Here is a 20,613-nt window from a genome sequence, read left to right as displayed (position 1 = left end):
AGTATTGACCAAACAACTCGCAATTTCATCTGGAAGGGTTCAAACAACAAAGGGATCCATCTTGTCAATTGGAAAACAGTTACTAGACCGAAGAATATGGGTGGATTGGGTGTTCGCTCAGCTCGCGATGCCAATATTTGTCTGCTTGGGAAACTTGTCTGGGACATGGTCCAATCCACAAACAAATTATGGGTTAATCTCCTTGCCAACAAGTACATAGCTGGTTCTCGCATTCTTGACGCCACCATCAGCAGCAGCAGCTCACCATCTTGGCTTTCTATAATTCGAGCCAAAGAAATTCTCAAAATCGGATATACTTGGCGTGCAGGCACAGGCAACTCCTCCTTTTGGTTCAGTAATTGGAGCTCTCATGGCTACCTTGGTTCTTTGATCCCTATCATTGACATCCACGACATCCACCTCACTGTTAAAGATGTCTTCACTTTCGCCGGCAAGCATACCGATGTCCTTTACACCAATCTGCCCCATGACATAGCTGATACAATCAACAATTCCCACATGAGATTTAATGCAAATATTGAAGATGCATTCATTTGGAAGCACAACAAGAATGGTGTATATACTACTAAAAGCGGGTTCTCTTGGCTTCTCTCCCTTTCAGACACGTCAAGTAATGATACTTCTTGGTCTTGGATTTGGCGGCTGCAAGTCCCTGAAAAATACAAGCTCTTTATTTGGCTCGCCTGTCACGAAGCAACTCCTACCTTATCCCTGCTCCACCACAGAAATATGGCGGTTGCTGCTACTTGTTCGCGTTGTGGGGAAAGTGACGAAACGTTCCTGCACTGTGTCTGAGACTGCAATTACTCCACAGCCATCTGGCATAAAATTGGTTTTGTTGACACTGCTTTCTTCTCTAAGACCTGCGTGCACGCCTGGTTAAAGACTTTCTCTTCAGGCCCTCGCTCTATCAACTTTCTCGCCGGTCTTTGGTGGTCCTGGAGAAATCGTAACTTGATGTGTATAAGCAACGAAACTTGGCCTCTATCTAGGATCAATTTCCATATTCAGGATTCGGTGAATGTCATTGCGTCATGTTTTGCAAAGACTACTGTCGGACTTCCCGGTCGCATGGTGAGGTGGAACCAAAATAATCATCTTAGTCACATCCTTAATGTGGACGGGAGTTGCCACGGAACTCCAACCCGTGTAGGATTCGGAGGTATCTTTCGAAACTATGCTGGTGCCTACATCTCTGGTTTCTCTGGTTTCATTCCGGAATCGACATACATTCTTTTAGCTGAGCTCACTGGCCTTCACCGCGGTTTACTCATGGCAGCTGCAATGGGAATTGATGAATTGGCTTGCTACTCGGACTCGCTTCTTTCCATAAATCTCATTACAGGACGAGTTCCAAGCTACCATGCCTACGCTGTCTTAATTCAGGATATAAAGGACCTCCTTTCAGCTCACAACTTTTCAGTTCATCATTGTCTCCGAGAAGGCAACCAATGCGCGGACTTCTTGGCCAAATTGGGAGCTTCGTCGAATGAAGAGTGCCTAGATCATGCCTCCCCTCCTCATGAGCTTCTTGATTTAATTAGATTTGATGCTATAGGAACTCTCTTTCCTAGAGCTTAAGTTTCTGTCTTAGCCTCTTTTTTCTCTTTTTTTTTTTTTTTTCTCTTTAGCATTGTAACCAAAAAAAAAAATTGTATTGGAAGAGTTTTTTGAAAAGTTGAGTAGTGTTTATCTGAATTATTCAATTTCAATCTATATTATTATAATATTCTTAAAATATAAAATTTATTAAACATAACCATTAATTTACCATTCTTTTTCTTTCAACAAAAAAAAATTTAATTTATCATACTTCAAAAAATACTTTTTCAAAAAACGTGAAAGATTTTTTAATTTTTTTCTTTTCCCTATATTTTCTACCTCCTAAGCCATGCAAAGCCCTGAACAAAATATTAGAGAAATATACTTGTAATTATCTACTAACAAGATTCTTACATTAGTAGTGTCATCTAATCTCGTGCCTTTGAGAGGTTCTAGTCATCTTTGCCGTCAGAATGATTGTTTCTGTCAGAATTCTAATTCAATTTCTCCTGAACAATTCGTTTTTAATCGTAGTTTATTATCCACTCAAGGGAAACAATATATCAGCTAAAAGTGTGTTCACAAGGAAACAAACATCCTGTACAAGCCAACAATATAATTTGTTTAACAAAGCAAGAACTTTCTCAAAATTTTACTCAAAATATATATCCCACTAAACAGACAAATGTTGCATACTCAAAATAACCATCATCTACAATGACCTTGCAAATAGTTACATACATTGCTGCAAGCAACAAAAAAAAAAAAAAAAAAAAAAAAAGAGAGCATAATGAGGACTGAATTAACAAGCTTGAGAGTAAACAGATAAAGAAACAATGACGCTTGGACAAAGACAAGAGGACAACAGAAACCATAATGCAAATTTGCAAGCCTTCATTGTCAAATTAATCCGAGTCATAAGCTTCTATAACATTCATTCACAGACAAAACAAATTCTCCAATAACCTGCAGTTTGCTCAATGCACAGTCATGATCGGTTCTTGTGACAACACGAGCTGAGGATTCTCTTCAACCACTATGTCACCATTCACAAGACATTCTTCACTTGGCTTATCTGAAGGAGCCGCATTATGAGGCAGAGCAACATTTGTATCACTTGACAAGGTACTGTTTTCTTCATTGGCGGCGACAATCTCAGTTTTCTCTTCCCCTGTAGCTTTGGATAAGCTAGTATCTTTCTTTGTTGGCCTGGATGTAGGTGCAGCTGCTGAATTGGAAGAATTGGTCCTTTCAGAAGCAAGTCGGGTAGGAAGGGACTTTCGTAGTGGCTTCTTTTGATGGACAATGGCATCTCCTTTAGTGGAGTTTCCTTGTGACACTTTCTCGTTCAGACTTAAACGACCTTGTCGAGAACTGCAGCTACCATTTCCATCAGACTCTGAATTTGTTGAAGTCTTCTTCCGACCAAGCTTGGGGGATTTTGCTCTTGTAGTTGGTATCTACATTAGTATTGTCCAGAGGATACAGAAGTTAAATTTTCCAAATGATAAGACCAAACTTTTACAGTAACCCATTTAAAAACTTCTGGAAGCTTAAGAAATCCACCAAGAACTTTCACACAGCATTTGGTATAAATGAGGGGAGCGGAGGAAACTATTTGAAAACTCAATTAAATAAGATTATGTAAAGGATCAATGCCCAGATAACAGGAAAAAAACAATCAAGAGGGTTAAAATTATCCCTTTCCCAATGATGTGTTTATTAAGCAGTGCAACAAACAAAACTTTGATTTACAGTGACATAAAAACACAGTTTTGCCAACCTTTTCTAGTATAAATAAAAATGGCATTAGACAAGCTTTTCATATAATTATGCAACATTCAGATTTCAGATAATCATTGATAAAATCAGATATGAAAAGAACTTGCACACCACATCAAGAACTTTGTGGTCGAAAAAGCCCCCCTAAACCATCTACTGATTAGAGGGTTAGTTTTAAATGCACACAAACAGTTAATAATTATCACCCGTGGATATATATGTGAACAAAGCATCTACATAACAAATAAAGTGTAACAAAATATTTAGAACTAAATGAGATAATTTTCAAATCTGAATGGCTCAGTTTGGAAAAATGAAAAAAAAACACCATAATTTTAAAAGCCACAATAACCAAATCATAATTAAAAAAAATAAGGTTTCAAAGGAGATTTTGGCAGAAGCAGATAACTATGTAAGATTATGAAATATTGTAATCGATAGTCTTGAACTTTTGTAAAAAAAAACTCTCAGATTTACCAACTGAAATTGAAATCACAATTGATAACATCCATATACGTAGTTATATCTTGAACTTATAGTATATAATAATTTTTAGAATTCAGGTTGGGCCTACTCAACCCTTGCAAACCAGCTTGTAAGGTGAGGACTATCACCACTTGTAAACATATTTTCTGGATTTGTCTCATCTAATGTGGGACTCTTAATGCACCTCCCTTGTGCCAAGGACTGGATATCTAGAGCATGACCCGAGTGGCCCGATAGCGGGAGACCCAATGGATATTGGATAGACTCTGATACAATCAAAGACTTTGAGTTGAGTCTAACTCAACCCTAACAAAATCGGCTTGTAAGGTGAGGACTACCACCACTTATAACCATATTTTCAGATTATCTAATGTGGTATTCTTAAAAAATATTATAACAATTTAACCTTTTATTTCATATATCCGTATAAATAATGGTCTTACAACCTCCACAGATATGATATTTCTTAGCAAAGCAAAAACTATATACCAAATCACTATAATGAGCTAACAATATTGCTTTCAAAATGATTGATTTCTTCTGCAATTTATATCTCAGGAGCATCTGCAGATTATGCATTAGACAATAAAGACCACACTTGAGCAAGCAAATGCATATAACGCGCAGCAATCAAAGGTTTGGTAATGACAGGGTATTTATGGGTAGTCATGCTACCCAAATATTACACAAATAAAGACGTGACAAAATCAGCACATGCAAAATCAGTTGGAAGAAGGGGAAGTGGAAAACAAGGCAAATACGTGTTTTGCAGATTTCAGCACAGATTATTGATGCTGATTTTTTTTTCATGGAAACCAGATTTTCTTGTTTAAGAAAAGGCATGAAACTTAACATGCTAAACAGGCAATTATAGGAGCACGTGGGAAATTGAGCAAAAACTTTTATCAGCAAAGAATGTTCTTTAACAGCTATTTTCAGAAGATATTTGTATGATTTGTCCCTCTCATAAACACATACATTACATAATGCTTCAAAGCAAATAAAAAAATTTCTGGAAATAATCAGTGCAGACTCAAGGGTTAAGATAAGAGCACACAACAAGGCCTGCATGCAATCAAGAAGTCACATACAAGTGTACAATTGTGCAAGTATACACACGCAGTCAGAGGCGCTCGCGCGCAGATATACGTGTGCAAGCAAACACACACAGAGGGAGAGAGATTTACCTTCTTCAGCTCCACCTTAGGAGGAGCAGGCTCCTGATAGAAAGTTGGCAATGGAGTTGCTTTAAAAGTTAGGCTCTTCCTAAGCTTTCTAATCTCGGCCTCTTGACTCTCCTATAAAAGTGTGAGAATTACTGACATGATTAAAAGGCAAACTTTGCAATTTACAATTCAGTCATGATATCAACTATTCTCACCTTGGATTTTGCTTGCAAGCTACTCTTCTCCTCCTCCTTTGCCTGAATCTTTTCCTCAACCTTAGTGAGGAACTGCTCACAAAAAGATCAATTCACTTTTTTTTATAACTAGAAGCTTATTCAAATGAAACCTGTATAATGATACCAAAGGTGGAAACAAAGTGTACAAACTGTTTACCTCTCTCCTTTTCTCGGCTCGTTCACCGCACCTGAAACTGAATCCATAATTTGGAAGTGTCCCCACTCTGCGAGGTTTGGCATCTTCAGTGTTGGTACTTTTAAGAGGATTAAGGACCACAAAAATACACATCCTCATACTCAATAATACATTATGTGATAAAGAAAACTGCATAGTTCTACATTTGCAATAGGAGGAATAAATAAACTCATAAGAGAAAGGATACAGAGAAGATTCTGCTTCTCCTTGAACTTTATCAAGGGGTCCCTTTTTCAATGATTTTGTTTTTTTCTTCTCCCTGTAATCAATAGATCACATGTTTGTTAACAGCAACTATCCCTTATAAGTATCATTTTTACTATGAAACATTGTCAAATAAACGCAAAAAGTACATACACTGCAACATCAGAAGACGCTGCTTCAGGCTTTGAAGGTTGCTGAGGAGAACAAAGTGAAAAGGTATCAGAGAATGCCAAACTATAATCTTAAGAGTAAACATTCAATTTAGTCTCTTAACTATCACTCTCTCTTATTTGGTCCCTTAACTATAGAAATAGTTTAAAAAGTCCTTAGATTATTCATAAACTATCAAGTTAGTCCCTGAACTATAAACTTGTTCTACTATTTTAAAAGTAACTGAGGGACTAACTTGATGGGTTGAGAATAGTTTAGGGACTATTTATTATATTTTTATAGTTCAGGGCCCAAATAAGTGAGAGTGATAGTTTAAGAACCAAGTTGAAGGTTTTCTCAGGATTTTATTATCTAAAACAGAAAGAAAAGGAAAAATAGAAGAAGACACAAAAGGAAAAAAAGCATCTAAGAATGAGTTCCTAAGTAAACATTTGGGAAGAAAAACAAATGTAACAACAGAGTTTACCTTGGACAGTTGAGCCTGCCGATCATTGAATGAGCGGTTTTTAATAGGCTGTCTAGGGCGAGAGTCTAAAGCAGAAGTGCCATTTGAGACAGCGGATGATGCCTGTTTGTCTTTTCCAACTTTGCTGTTTTTCACCAAACTTGCATTAACACCGCTGGAACTACCACCAACCTTTGCATTCTTATTCTTGACAGGACCCTTTTGTGCTCTTGACTGTTCCGTTGGAACTTTTATTTTCACTTCCTTGTCCTAGAACAAAGCAAATATATTAGATCCAAATCATATAACTGATTTAGAGAAACCAACTCAAGAAAAGGAAAATCATCAAACCTTTGAAACGATCAAATTATTGTCATCCACGTTGTCATTCGATCCTTCGATTTCCTTCATAGACGAGTTTCCAGTTCCAGTGCTTTCCAACTGATTGATATTTTCAGAATTTCCATCTGGAACAACAGTTTCTGTATTTACAGTAACATGGGGGTCTAAATCATTTGAAACACCATCCTCTCCAGAATTAGAAGGTTCGTCGTGAACACCGTTTTGGTGGACATCATCAAGTCCATCAGCAGGCAAGGGATTAATTGGATCCATCATTCACACTAACCTAGTTACATAGTCACGCGGAATTAAAGTTAGAGATGATTTAACACAAGAAAACCGAAGATACAAAATGAACAAGTTTGATCATTCCTATGGTGTTTAGATGAAAACTTAAGTTGCTTTTGTCATCTTATCCCTCAAACCAACCACTTTGAAAAGTATGTCGACAAATTCTCGGAACAATTTATTTATTACCAAAAGATTACAACTTTTAAGAAGAAGAAAAAAATCATCACGCAGAAGTTGGTGGAATTGTAGCTTACCCTCTTGTGAAGAAGAAAGATAGGATATTGATGACAAAGTAATAGACCTGTAAAGTTGTGTGATAAGTTATTTACCAGTCAAATATTCATAAGCTTGTAAGCAACATTGCACTATCATCATAATTCAGAAGTTTTCAAAGTAAACGGCTTGTTTTCGAAGTATTTAACATTAATAAATAATAATCAACAAAACCAATAATGACGATGTAGACTAATTTTGTTTTATAATCTAATACTAATCACATCTTGGACTTGGTTTCCTAGTGCATAAAGAAAAATTGAAAATTCTACCAATGAAAGTACACAGCACAAAACAACACACTCATGATTATTATTCAGAAAAATTGAATCACTTCTTCAGCATTTCATTAGCAATAGCAACCAACCAAGTAGAAAAAAACACTAACAGCATTGAGTTACTATTGATTATATATGATAATTAAGAATACTCAGATTCATAAATCACACATTTTCCATCAAACTTTGATCCAATAAGAACCCAAGTTCAATTTTTGCAACATAAAATTAACAGAAAAGAACCAAATCAAGAAAATAAAGGAATCTAAGCATTTGAGAAGAAACCCAGATAAATAAAAATGAGATTTTTATTGAATTTTTTTTAGTCAAACAGTGAGTGAAATTGTGCTTACCCAATAGTCAAAATGGCATGGAAAGGTGGAAATTGAACACCATTGATGGTGAAGAGAAGAAAGAGATCTGCGTGAAGAACGATGAAGGAAAATGGGGGGTATAGAAGAAGAAGAAGATCACGATCTGAGGATCCAACAGTACTGACGCTCCAGCAGCAAGATCCGTATGGTTGAAAACTGTAGAACTTGCTAAACATTTATCTTTTTAATCTTTTAATACTATATAATAATTTTTTATTTTTGAGAAAATAGAATATGAAACGACAGTGTAAAATTTGTTTAAACCACGTGTTTTTCTAAATCACATATATACTCCTTCCGTTTCAAAATGAGCGTCGCTTTAGCCAAAAAAAATTGTTTCAATATGAATGTCACTTTCAGTTTCCAATGCAATAATAACTTTTTCTTTTCAATTGTACCCTCCAATTAATACTCTGCACACTACTTTCAAAGTATTACTTTTAAAACTAACCAATAGTTGATAAGGATATTTGGTAAAATAACCATTCTCTTTCTTTTAATCATTGCATTTCTTAATATGTGTGTAAACTCCTAAAACGACACTCATTTTAAAACGAAGAAAGTATATTTTTAGTTTGGTTTGTATATTTTGTCAATATACAATTATTTTATACGTATATTTAATGATGTGTTACTATATCAATTAATTTATTAAAATTTATGTATTTTTAATATTTACTTTTTATGTTTTTATACTAATCAAATTTTAATTTTCTACTATAAAGAAAAGAGAAAAAAGGAGATACAATGAAAGTGTAAAGTATTTTTACACTATCGTCCAATAGCAATCCTGTATTCCACCAAATTGATCCATTACACACCCCACTTTAATGGTATGATGTGGATACATTGTTGGTTTTCATTGAATAAAGGGCAACTGTGTGCACTAAAGCTCCTAAATATGCAGGGTTTGGAAAGGGGTCCCAACATTTTTGGTGTATTGTACACAATCTTATCCTAATGTGGAGACATTGTTGGTTTTCATTGGATGATAGTGTAAAATTAATTTACAATGACATAACATATCGACTAAACTTAAAAAAAAATCATAAATTTATTTTGAAATTAAATTTATTTTTTACAAATTGAAATTAGTTAAATAACATGTTAGAGTGAGTTTGATTTGTTAAGCAATATGTATTAAAAAGATCATCACAAGTCATAACAACACAAGTTGCATTGCTTAAGAGAGAACGTCACATAACAAACTTTCATAATATTGATTTTTTTTTTTTGTTCTTATAGGATCTTTTATGGACAAAAATCTATTTTTGTATTTTAAATAATTTGTATGTGAGACAAAAAGTTATACTGTGATTAAGTAAAGACAAAAATTTCAATTTTTATCATATCTCTTACCTTTAGTTTGTCCTATCCTAAAGATAGTTTTACAAATCAAACACTGTACATGTATAACTGTCATATTCTACCTTTATTTTTTTTAGCAGATTGAACGCATTAATAATTTTTGGTTGATAATGTAAAATTAGTATTTTTTGGTTGATAATGTAAAACTATTTTACATTCTTGTGTTAATTCTGTTACTTATTCGGTGCTTATGAACTTTGATAGGGTGGGGCCTATTGTACCCGGACGAGGGTTGCGCCAGGGTGACCCATTATCACCATATTTATTCATATTGGTGGCTGAGAGCCTCTCGACCCTAATACATAAGGCAGTTATTAGAGGTGATATTCTTGGGGTACAAGTTTGTCGCGGCGCACCAATTGTGCCGCATCTGTTGTTTGCAGACGATTGTTTCTTATTTTGTAGGGCCAATGTGGTGGAAGCACGGCGTTTAATCGCTATTCTTCAAACTTATGAGGCAGCATCTGGACAAGAAATTAACTTATCAAAGTCTGAGGTGTTCTTTAGTCGCAATATGAGTGGGGCGGCACAAGAGGATTTGTCACGCATTATTGGTGTCCGGCATGTGATGGGTACTGGGAAGTATTTGGGATTACCTTCGATGATTGATAGAGATAAGAGGTCCATTTTTTTCTTTTATCAAGGATCGTATCTGGAAACGGATAAATGCGTAGAGGGGACGAACATTATCGAAGGCGGGTAAGGAGGTTATGATCAAATCTGTGTTACAATCTATTCCTTCATACATAATGAGTATTTATCTTATGCCAAATTCAGTTATAGATGATATTGAGAAAATGATCAATGCGTTTTGGTGGGGAGGAAGGAGTAACAATCGAAGGATTAAATGGATGGCATGAGAACGTGTGGCATGCTCCAAAGAGTTTGGTGGAATGGGGTTTAGGAGTTTTCTGTCTAAACCTGAATCTCTGGTTGCTAGAGTTTTTAAATCGAGGTATTTTCCCCATTCTTCGTTTTTTTGGTGTTAAACTCGGTTATAACCCGAGTTTTGCTTGGCGGAGTATTTGGAATTCGCGTCAGATACTTTTACATGGCTGTAGGTGGACAATAGGAAATGGTCAGCAGGTTAGCGTGATGAATGATCCATGGGTTCGAGGTGTTCAAGGCAGCTGGATTCAATCCCCACAAAGTCATAGTGTGCATAGCTTGAGTGTGTCTGATTTCATAACTGACGATGATCGAGTTTGGGACATTGATAAGATTAAATCTTTGTTTCCAAATGATATGGTGCAAACTATTCTCGACACACCACTGTTTTCGGAAGTTCAGAATGATAGAATAACGTGGATGATGGATCGTAATGGGAGGTATACCGTTAAGACTGGTTATAAACTGGCTATGATGGAGTTGCTACATACTGATCGGTTTCATGTTGAAGGAGGTTGGCATAGAATATGGAAGGTGAATTCCCCTCATAAAGCTCGTAATTTGTTATGGAGGATTTGTAGGGGTGTATTCCGACGCGTCTCCGATTACAATCACGACATGTACAATGTGAGGTGATCTGTCCCTGGTGTGATACAGCTGTTGAGGATGATTGGCATGCTTTTGTGGGTTGTACGGTGGCGCGTGAGAGTTGGTATTGGGCAGGGCTTTCGATGGTGCGGCAATCGCGAGTTGGTACTGTGAGCAGTTTGGCAGATTTTGTTTTTTATATATGTCGTTCAGAAAGCCGAGACATTGCTGGTCGGGTGGCTTTACTTCTTTGGCAAATTTGGGCTGCACGTAATGATGTCATTTGGAATGACACTCCTTATACTTCAACAAGCATTGGGAGGACATCACTAGATGCATGGCAACAATGGCAAGATGTTCATAAACAGTCCTCACCATTGGTTGTGCAACACAGACAGAACAATGTGCTTGGTAACAACTCAGTTTGGGAGAAAACGAGCGAGACGTGGTTGAAGTGCAATGTGGATGCCGTGTTCCATGAAAATAACCATATTACAACTTTTGTTTGTTGTGTTAGAGACTCTCGTGGGCAATTTATTCGGGCTCAAACGAAATGGCAGCGTGCAAATATGACAGTTTTGGAGGGGGAGACAGCAGCCTTACTCGAGGCCCTTCATTTTTGCGGATGCAAACAGATGGGACCGGGTTGTCTTCGAGTCTGATTCATCTACTCTAGTGCAAGCTCTACGTCTCCGGGCTATGGTGATTCGGAATTCTATGCTATTGTTTCTAGTATTATTTATCAGTTATCTTTACATTCCAACTTCGAGGTGAAGTTTGTTAGGAGACGAGCGAACATGGTTGCTCATACTTTAGCTAGGGCGGCCTGTTCTTGGGCTAGTCACCGTATTTTTTATTCTTATCCTTCTTGTATTGAACATTGATTGATTAATGATAATAGTTAAAAAAAAAAAAAAAAAAAAAAAAAAGAAGGAAAGAAAGCGCCTCGTTGAAAAATGTAAGACGAGTAAAGTAGAGATAGATACAGTGATCCAAGAGCGACCAGTTAAACATCAGTGGAGTCTGTCTTTCTCTCACTCTAGAGTCGACTCTGAAAATCAATCAAGATGAGCGCCACAGCATTCCGTTCCATTTTCTTTAACAGACCTCACTCTTCCAACAAGGTTTTTTTTTCATGTTTTGTTGATTTGGGGATTTATACAATTTTAATTTCGTTCTATTAAACTTCTTATCTTTACTTCCTTACTAAAATCCCAAAATTTGTGCTGTTGGTATCCAGGATGTGATAAAGCAACAAAATGGGAAGCTGTCGCCTATTAACTGTTCGATCAAAAGCTCACAAAACAATGTTCGTGTTGGTGTTCTTGGAGCTAGTGGCTATACTGGTTCTGAGGTAATTTCACTTCACTGTCGCTGAATACGACACTGACACATCAACACTAGTAATAATTTCGTGAACATGGTTCAATTTGGGGTGGATGGGGTGGCTCAAATGGTTTGAGCTATGGGAAAAGATGTTGGAGGTCGTGGGTTTGAACCCGGATGAAGTAGGAAAAAAAACTAACACAACAACTGATTAATAACATTTTTCATTCAAAAAAAAAAAAAAACGCGACATTGATCTTGACATGTAGAGTTGTATACACCACAAATAATTTAAGAAAAAACTAGTGATTGAATATAACTGCATGTGTCGTCGCATGCAATTGTTGGAGACTGGACTCACCTTTAACATGAAGTGTCAGGCCTACACAGCCTTCATGATTTTTGTGAAGAATCAAATGTGCAACCGTATAGGAGATGATTTTTTTTAATGTTTGTTTGGTCACATAGTGTTGTCAAATAGCAACGATTGTGGATTTTAATGAATCCGTTAAGGAAACTGCGACGCTATTCTAGTTTTTCTATTTGGCGAAATAGTGGTCACTATTTTTGTTTTTACTAGTTGATATAGTGGCAATAGTAGAAAAAAGAGAATTTTAGAGTTTTTAAAAATAATAAAGCTGAAGTTTCTGCATGTGTGCCAAACATGAGTTATTTTTATAATAAAAAAATTGAAGTGTCATTGAGGATTAGTTCTATATTCACCCTAACTCATAAATTTTTCTATATATAGGCAATGTTCAGCCTCCATTCCCTTCTTTATTTGTACGCAGTGCTTTTTCCGTGTATAATTGACTTATTATAACCGCTATTTCCATGGAACACTGTTTGCTATTTCACATAGCGTATTTTTGGCTTTTTGCTATTTTCCACAATCTGCTATTGATATCATTGTCACATACTTGAGAGAGACTTTTTTTATAGTGTTGAACTTGAAAATAAAAAATAAAAAACTACAATAGCATCAAAATATGAAGAAACATATAGACCGACTATAATTCCTTGATGTTAAGTTGTCTTCAATTTTTTGGACATAGAATGATATAGTTTCTGTAATTTCAAATTTTTGTCTAATGATAATGATGTCATTTTTTAGCTTATGCATTGATGTATTTTTGTATGAATGTTGACAGTATATGAACTTGCTCGTGGTACATAGAAGTTAGAACACAGTAGAACGTTGTCTTTGCCTTGGTTTATCCTTTACAATAGAACAAAAATGTACCAATCTTAGGTCTTTTGTGTTCAAAATACATGAAACATAGTGCAGACTCATATGTTATTATGGTGTTATCTGTTATGTTATTTATGTAATGGAATCCCACCTAGTTGCAAAAGTAGTTGGTTATAGGACAAGATTCACATGCTGCGTCTTTCCATTCTAACTCATATGTCAAATGCTACCTTAAGATGTAATTGGATTAGTATGTTGAAATACTGGAAAATAATGCAAGAAGTAAAAATGATTTTCTGATGACATTGTGGCTCATAGTGATTTTGGGATTATAATATATATTTATCAATCACACTTTTGTTATCCAATGGTGTTATCTGTTATGTTATTTATGTAATGGAATCCCACCTAGTTGCAAAAGTAGTTGGTTATAGGACAAGATTCACATGCTGCGTCTTTCCATTCTAACTCATATGCCAAATGCTACCTTAAGATGTAATTGGATTAGTATGTTGAAATACTGGAAAATAATGCAAGAAGTAAAAATGATTTTCTGATGACATTGTGGCTCATAGTGATTTTGGGATTATAATATATATTTATCAATCACACTTTTGTTATCCAACTCAAGCTAAACTGTAATGTGCCTTAAATTCTAATCTTTTTGCAATGCCACTTTCCGTGTATTGTAATTTGTACTCAAGTGTCAACTCATTGTTTTTTGTTTTAATATCAGTTTAAATCTGGTGTAACTTTGTTAAGAGATTTTTATTCATTTTTCTTAGATTCTTCGGCTTTTGGCAAATCATCCACAATTTGGGGTTGCATTGATGACCGCTGATAGGAAAGCTGGACAGTCAATCTCATCTGTATTCCCTCATTTGGGCACACAAGTATGGTTGGTTTAATATATGATCACATACATATATTTTTTTAATTTCTAGGATTATTTATTGGCCGTATGGTATTCTATCTGTTCAATTTCTTCTGACTGAAATTTGTATACCTTTTACATAGTGTTCATGGAGGTTGGTGATAGTTTCAAATTTTCAATCATAATTTTCTTGTGAAATAGTCATGTCGTGATTATGGTGTGTTGATGATTTGTTGCATTGATTACAAATTTGGACTTCTTTGCAGGACTTGCCAGATTTGATTGCAATTAAGGATGCAAATTTTTCTGATGTGGATGCCGTATTCTGTTGTTTACCACATGGAACTACGCAGGTTCATTCTTATGTCTTTTGAGTTTCGTATTAATTCCATCTTTTGACCAACAGAGAACATGAATTAGTTTATCTTTCTCTGAAGATAAGATATGCAGCAAGAGAGAGTTTAACTTTAATGCTTAAATAGAAATATTTCTTAGTTTATGCTCTTTCATGCAGGAAATAATTAAAGGCCTTCCGAAGCACTTGAAGATTGTTGATCTTTCAGCAGTATGTTTTGAATAACTGTTGTTTCTTTGTTTTTATTAAAGATTGTTTTCATTATAGATTAAACAAAATCTTGCTTCATATCAGAATGGTAAATTTGCATTTTGTAGGATTTTCGTCTAAGAGATGTTTCTGAGTATGAAGAGTGGTATGGTCAGCCACACAGGGCACCAGATTTGCAGGTGGGACTTGTCCTCTTGAACTACAAAAGGATCTCATTTATCTAGGTCAACTTTTTGTGTTCTTCATCAGCAGGACACATCGTCAACTTAAAGGATTTTAATTTGTTTTTTATTTCATCAAGCCTAACTTAGGCTCTACTTGGATAAACAACTTAATTAAAACGCTTATCGCATCGCATATGCACCTATCATATAGGTGCTTATGAATAAACTATTTACAGAACATATTAGAATTGGTTAGAATTAGCAACCGCCATTGATGAAGCTTGAAACTGAATTCTGTTAGAAGAGAGAGAAAGAGATAGGAGAGAGAGAAAGATCTAAGAGAGAGAAAGGGAAAACAGTTAAGTGTTATTCATTTAATAAATGTGAGAGATACAATGTATTTATAGATGCATTCTAGGAAGCATATGAGTGGTGACACATGTCACACTCCAAGAGGCTAAGCTACAATACTTGAACCATCTAAGACTAGTTACAGTAAATGCCTTAGTCTCTATATACTCTAACAGAACAAAAGATAAAATAAAGTTACACTGATTTTATATATGCTGTTTTCATAAACTATTCCGGAGAAATTACGGAAAAAAGTTGAAAATAAATTACGGACTTGTCTTACAAGTGTTTATGCCAGTAGATAAACTCAAATAAGTCAATCCAATCCTGCCCTTAGGAAACCACTGAACCTCTTTAAGTTCTATGGTATATATTTGATGAAATAAGATGCTATCACTTCGTGAATTTGATTTGTTCACTTTGATTTCTGTTAATATTGTGAAACTCAATGTTGATTTTTTCTTTTGTAAATTCTCTAACGAAAAAGTCAATTCAAATGGAATTTCCTTAAAACAAGCCATCCCGTTTTCCCATTTTATTCCTCATACTGAATTAATCTAGTTATTATACAGAAAGAAGCTATATATGGATTAACAGAGGTTTTAAGGGAGGAAATAAAGAATGCGCGCCTAGTTGCTAATCCTGGTTGCTATCCAACTTCCATTCAACTTCCTCTTGTTCCACTAATAAAGGTTAGCATACTTGCCTTGCTTTCTAAACTACTCATTTAGAATAAGTGAATGTTAGTGAAAATATTTTTCTTTTTAATCTTTTCGGCGGCTGATTTAGTTACAAAAAATAGTATACAATTATGATGTCTAAAAATAATCATGTGTCTGTGAGTTCTATCTACTTGTATTTGCATTGTGGCTTGAAAATTATGGTCTAGGGCGTTAAGCTTTGTGTACCCTTCACATTAAGCTGATTTCCTGTTGATGGCTCAAAATGGTGTAGCAAGCAAAAAGGAAGAGCTATATGCATATGTACATTTCATAGCATACTCGGGCGAGTATGGATTATGGACTACAGATTCTTTGAAATCAGATATTAAATTGCGGCTTCACTTTAGAGTTTTTGTTTAAGCTGACACCTCTTTGTATCTTGGTCTTTCTGTGCTGATGTTGTACCAATTTAGTGGATTGCATGGTAATTATTTATCAAAATAAAGACCCTACCTAGGAGGGGTGTGGGGTTTATGCATCAGTTGGTTAAGGGAAGGAGAATCTGATGATTAAATAAATACAAATGAAGCAGTAATAACGATAATTCTTATTTTCTCACTATATGTTGAAAGAAAAAAAAGAGAATAACTGAACAAAATAAGCGCAATCAACACGAGACAGAAAAATACCTAATATTTTTTTTTCTTTCTAAATGATAACATTTAACAGCTACTAAACCTATGCATATTCGCATCAGAAGTTGAAACTGCCTCATTTAGCCCAGCTGTGTAATTCCGTTGGACTAATCTTTTTGATATTTTCGATGAGGTTTCTCCTGGTTCAAACTTCAAAGGATCAGTTTATGTATTATTCAGTGTGCCGTATGTAGAAATGTCTTAAATTGCAGTTGTAGCCGCAGCTGTGCTCATTGTTACGCCGTGATCCTTGATACTGTGAAAAAACTGCTGACAAATGTGGCCCATGCATATTTGCGTTTATTTGGTGAAATGAACAAATTGAGTGTTCATGGCAGAAGGGGGACAGTTGAGTAATAGTTTGCATTAAAAGGCCGGCATGAATCGCGAGATGTTGCTGCTTTACTAATGCAGCTGTCTAGTGGATTGGTAGAAGTTGGATTCTGTCTTCCTTGACTGAAGTACTTAGATGTTTAATCAATGGTTGACTTCACACGTGGAACCATTATCTAGGAGACTAGGCTTAGCTTTATGATTCCTATTTCGAAAATGATTTTTATGCAGTTATTGATTTATGATGCTTGAAGTGTTTTATATCCCCTTTGAAAATGAGTTTTCTTGGTCTTGCAGGCTAATCTTATTCAGACTACTAATATTATTGTTGATGCTAAATCTGGTGTTAGTGGAGCAGGTTAGAAAATGGATGCACATCTTTTGTATTTTTTTGCAAGTATATCACAACATTCTCAGAACAAGTATATAATTTCAATGTTGTTCTATTACTTCCTTGCAGGGCGAAGTGCGAAAGAAAATTTACTGTTCACTGAAGTAACTGAGGGTATGAATTCTTATGGTGTTACTCGGCATCGCCATGGTAAGTTTAGTTTGCTTGATGTAATTGGATTTATGCCTTTTCAAGTCTTACAGACTCCAGCCTAACTAATCACTAAGTGGATTAAGAGTTTTTTTTTTTTTTTTTTAAGTGATTTTGTGATACATCTTTTTCCCATAGAACTCTTTGAAAAACATTTATTGTGGTGTCAACAACTAAATTTTCATCTTGTAGACACTGGTAGACCGCCATCGCTGTCACAGTTGCAGGTGGATTCTGTGTTTTAAAAGTGTGTGTTTTATGCTATCCTTTGTCGCAATGGTTGAACCTTCTTGCCCAAACTTAACATTGGCCATGGAAAATTTGAATCTTTCAGCTGTTTTCCCCATAGTTCAAAGCTTTGTATCTGTTAATATTCTAGTGATTTTAGTTGCTGGGGACATATGCCTCTGTTCGAATAAGTAAACCTATCCTATTTTGGGGATCACAGCTCCAGAAATCGAGCAGGGACTTGCGGATGCTGCAGGTTCAAAAGTAACCATTAGTTTTACTCCACACCTGATTCCAATGGTAAGAGAGGCACTAAGAGTTATATCTTTGGTATTCTTGTACTGCTGATCAGGCAAGCTGACAAATGTTTCTCTCTTCCCTTTTTCAGAGCCGTGGTATGCAATCAACTATTTATGTGGAAATGGCTCCAGGAGTAAGAATTGATGACTTGCGCCATCAACTGCAAATATCATATGAGGTTTAGCCTTTTATTTCACTACTTTTTACCTCATCACATTTAGATGTCGTTAGCACTAGTTTACAAAAATTTAAAGTATGGCTTGCAAATATGCAGACAACATTCAAACAATTAATGGTTATTCTTCATCATTAAGGCGAACAATTTAATATTGACCTTTTATAATCATATTAAGATCTCAGAGTTTGAAGGCCTTGTCCTGCCTGGTTTCATTTGATTGTGGAATATGCATAACATTAATTACTTTATTAAATGAACTTGTTTTGGTGATTTTAGGATGAAGAATTTGTTGTACTGTTGGAAAACGGAGCCATTCCTCGAACTCATAGTGTTAAAGGATCAAATTACTGTTTATTCAATGTTTTTCCTGACCGAATTCCTGGAAGAGCAATCATTATATCTGTGGTATGTTATAGGTGAAATATTTGGATTACTTAATTATACTATGATATTATTATTGCAAAGGCTCTAAGTATGTTGATATATTGTTGCAGATTGATAATTTAGTGAAGGGAGCTTCAGGTCAAGCCTTACAAAACCTTAATTTGATTATGGGATTTCCAGAAAATTTGGGCCTTCAATACCTGCCTCTGTTTCCGTAGGGTTAGATGTAGTCATCTTGTTCAACAAGAATGAGCCAGAGATGTTTCTTTTTAACCTATTTTTCGACGGCATCCGTTCTTGCGTGTAAACTTATTACAGTTCTTTTCTCTGTTGATTCTATTGGCATTTGGCTTATGTGGCGAATGATGCTGCAAAATCAATGTCTATGCTAGAGCTCCAATGTCGTTGTAACCTTTCTTAATAATGGATGTTCTAGTGGAAATGTTTAGGATCATGGATTTTCATTAACAAGGTTGCTGTCGTATATCCTGGGATTCTGGTCTTATGGGAACTCATGCACTAGTTTGATGATTTTGAAGGTAGTTTTGTAATGAGACATTTTGAACCATGAGGCTGATAACTTTGCTGGAATAGCCAAGAGATTAGGTTCTAAAATTTGGTTGAGGAATTCCCTTCATTTTTCTGCTCCATCTTTTTGTAATGTTCTTGTTTCTGTCCAATAATGTGTATATTTGTATTAAGCTAAGTGTTGAGTTTTTGTTGTGTTTTGTGATAAAGATCTGGTTTTCAAAATGTGGTATCAATTTTTTTGGGTAATATGTAGCTTCCAACAATCAATCCGTTCAGCTGAACAATTGAAAGAAAATAAGACAAAAAATTTATTTAGTTAGTGAATAAACTAAAAACATAAGCATGTAATTTACTCAATAAATTTAAAAAACTGCAATCTATTTAAATGACTTGGATGATGATTAGATGTCCTTGGACTTGATGACATGGCTAATTATCATTGGTGTGTCAAAAGCGTGTGTTAGAGGGTGTGACGGGCGTACAAATATCATTACTCTAACATTTATATCATGTTTAAGCATGTTTGTTTACAAGTGAAGATGTTCTACACCGAATGTTTTGCTTGAGCTAAGTGTTGAGTTTATGTTGTATTTTGTGATCAAGAGTTGGCTTTCAAAATGTGGAATCAAGTCCATTGCTTATTTGTCTAGAAATGCGAGGTCAGATATCCTTACTCCTTAGGCTTGATGTTACTAGTGGATAATCTTAGACTTTCATTGCTTGGATTTTCGAGAACTTTGTACTCTGCAGTGTTTCTTGCTTGAACTAGGAGAAGGCTTTGACGTACCAACCTAACTTTCATTGTCGATCAAACTATGTTTTTCTGTGATAAAAACTGGTCAAAAGCCTAAAGTAAAATAACCTTTTTTTTCAAAGACAAAAGGTTGATTTGCATCAACAAAAACCATGTTTAAAATAAAGAAAACACAATGAAAAACTCTAAGGAAAGACTATCGACCCTTGATTTGCTTCTGAAAAAATGCCTTTCCAAGAAACATTATCACCTTTGTGAGACAAGGTTGTAACAACATTACCTGCACGACACATTTTTTACAATCCCACAACATTTTGCTGGATAAAACTAGAGATTTACTAGATATTGATGATATAGGTTGTGTGATCGGAGGACGAGGTGGTGATTGTCAAAGACTAACCTGTGAGCATCGTTCAAAGCTTAGCGCTAGTGGGAAGATGTCAAGAATTTTGAGGCGGTAACTGCACACAAAGTGGAAGTGGGGGAGATCGAGTGGTGGTTGGCAGTTTTCTTGAATGCATAATTGAAGTGAAGAAAGTGACCGTTCTAGAAAAGTTTCAGCCAGGATTTCAAGCGTCGCTTTCCTCTTTCTTGTCCCGTGTTTGATTTTCTTCCTTTCTTTCTCCGGAGCTCTTCCTTGTCTTTGATGTTTTCTCCGATTCAGGTTTCATCTCTCACACTAGAAATTGTGGCCGAAACTCTTCTTGAAAGATCAGCAGATCACCTTACACAGCCGCTGCCTTCGATCATTCCAATTCCACATTCAAGAAATCCGGTCAATCATCACTCAACCTCTTTCGCTTCCACTTTATTTGTTATGTTGCTGCTGCCGCCTCAAAGTTCTTGACATCTCTTCCTGCTAACAAGTTTCAAACAAATTGTAT

General features: G+C 35.6%; 2 protein-coding genes across 4 annotated transcripts; one reads left to right on the top strand and one right to left on the bottom strand.

Annotated features, from left to right (window-relative positions):
- Nucleotides 1-2,182: 2,182 nt before the first annotated feature.
- On the bottom strand, nucleotides 2,183-7,974 carry LOC146952549 (protein WVD2-like 5). 3 transcript variants are annotated; one of them, XM_085702864.1, is made up of 10 exons: nucleotides 7,787-7,974; nucleotides 7,137-7,183; nucleotides 6,601-6,877; nucleotides 6,271-6,519; nucleotides 5,787-5,827; nucleotides 5,617-5,688; nucleotides 5,391-5,487; nucleotides 5,213-5,284; nucleotides 5,019-5,129; nucleotides 2,183-3,023 (listed from the first exon to the last, which is right to left on the bottom strand). In XM_085702864.1, the coding sequence occupies exons 3-10, from the start codon at nucleotides 6,865-6,867 to the stop codon at nucleotides 2,541-2,543; spliced, it is 1,392 nt and encodes a 463-aa protein (XP_085558990.1). In that variant the 5' UTR covers nucleotides 6,868-6,877; nucleotides 7,137-7,183; nucleotides 7,787-7,974; the 3' UTR covers nucleotides 2,183-2,540. The 3 variants fall into 3 exon arrangements, with proteins under 3 accessions (XP_085558990.1, XP_085558998.1, XP_085559006.1); XM_085702872.1 differs by having other exon boundaries at nucleotides 6,601-6,872; XM_085702880.1 differs by lacking the exon at nucleotides 7,137-7,183.
- Nucleotides 7,975-11,687: 3,713 nt separating this feature from the next.
- On the top strand, nucleotides 11,688-19,092 carry LOC146952548 (Putative N-acetyl-gamma-glutamyl-phosphate reductase). The gene is made up of 13 exons (XM_085703052.1): nucleotides 11,688-11,775; nucleotides 11,892-12,005; nucleotides 13,955-14,062; nucleotides 14,310-14,396; nucleotides 14,558-14,608; nucleotides 14,716-14,787; nucleotides 15,696-15,815; nucleotides 17,111-17,171; nucleotides 17,274-17,354; nucleotides 17,803-17,882; nucleotides 17,971-18,060; nucleotides 18,337-18,465; nucleotides 18,555-19,092. The coding sequence occupies exons 1-13, from the start codon at nucleotides 11,719-11,721 to the stop codon at nucleotides 18,660-18,662; spliced, it is 1,158 nt and encodes a 385-aa protein (XP_085559178.1). The 5' UTR covers nucleotides 11,688-11,718; the 3' UTR covers nucleotides 18,663-19,092.
- Nucleotides 19,093-20,613: the final 1,521 nt, after the last annotated feature.

This window comes from Medicago sativa, chromosome 1 (genome assembly GCF_051527215.1).
Source record: "Medicago sativa cultivar Bolivia chromosome 1, Bolivia_mono, whole genome shotgun sequence".
NCBI classification, from domain to species: Eukaryota; Viridiplantae; Streptophyta; class Magnoliopsida; order Fabales; family Fabaceae; genus Medicago; species Medicago sativa.
This window is presented reverse-complemented; position numbering and strand designations above follow the sequence as displayed.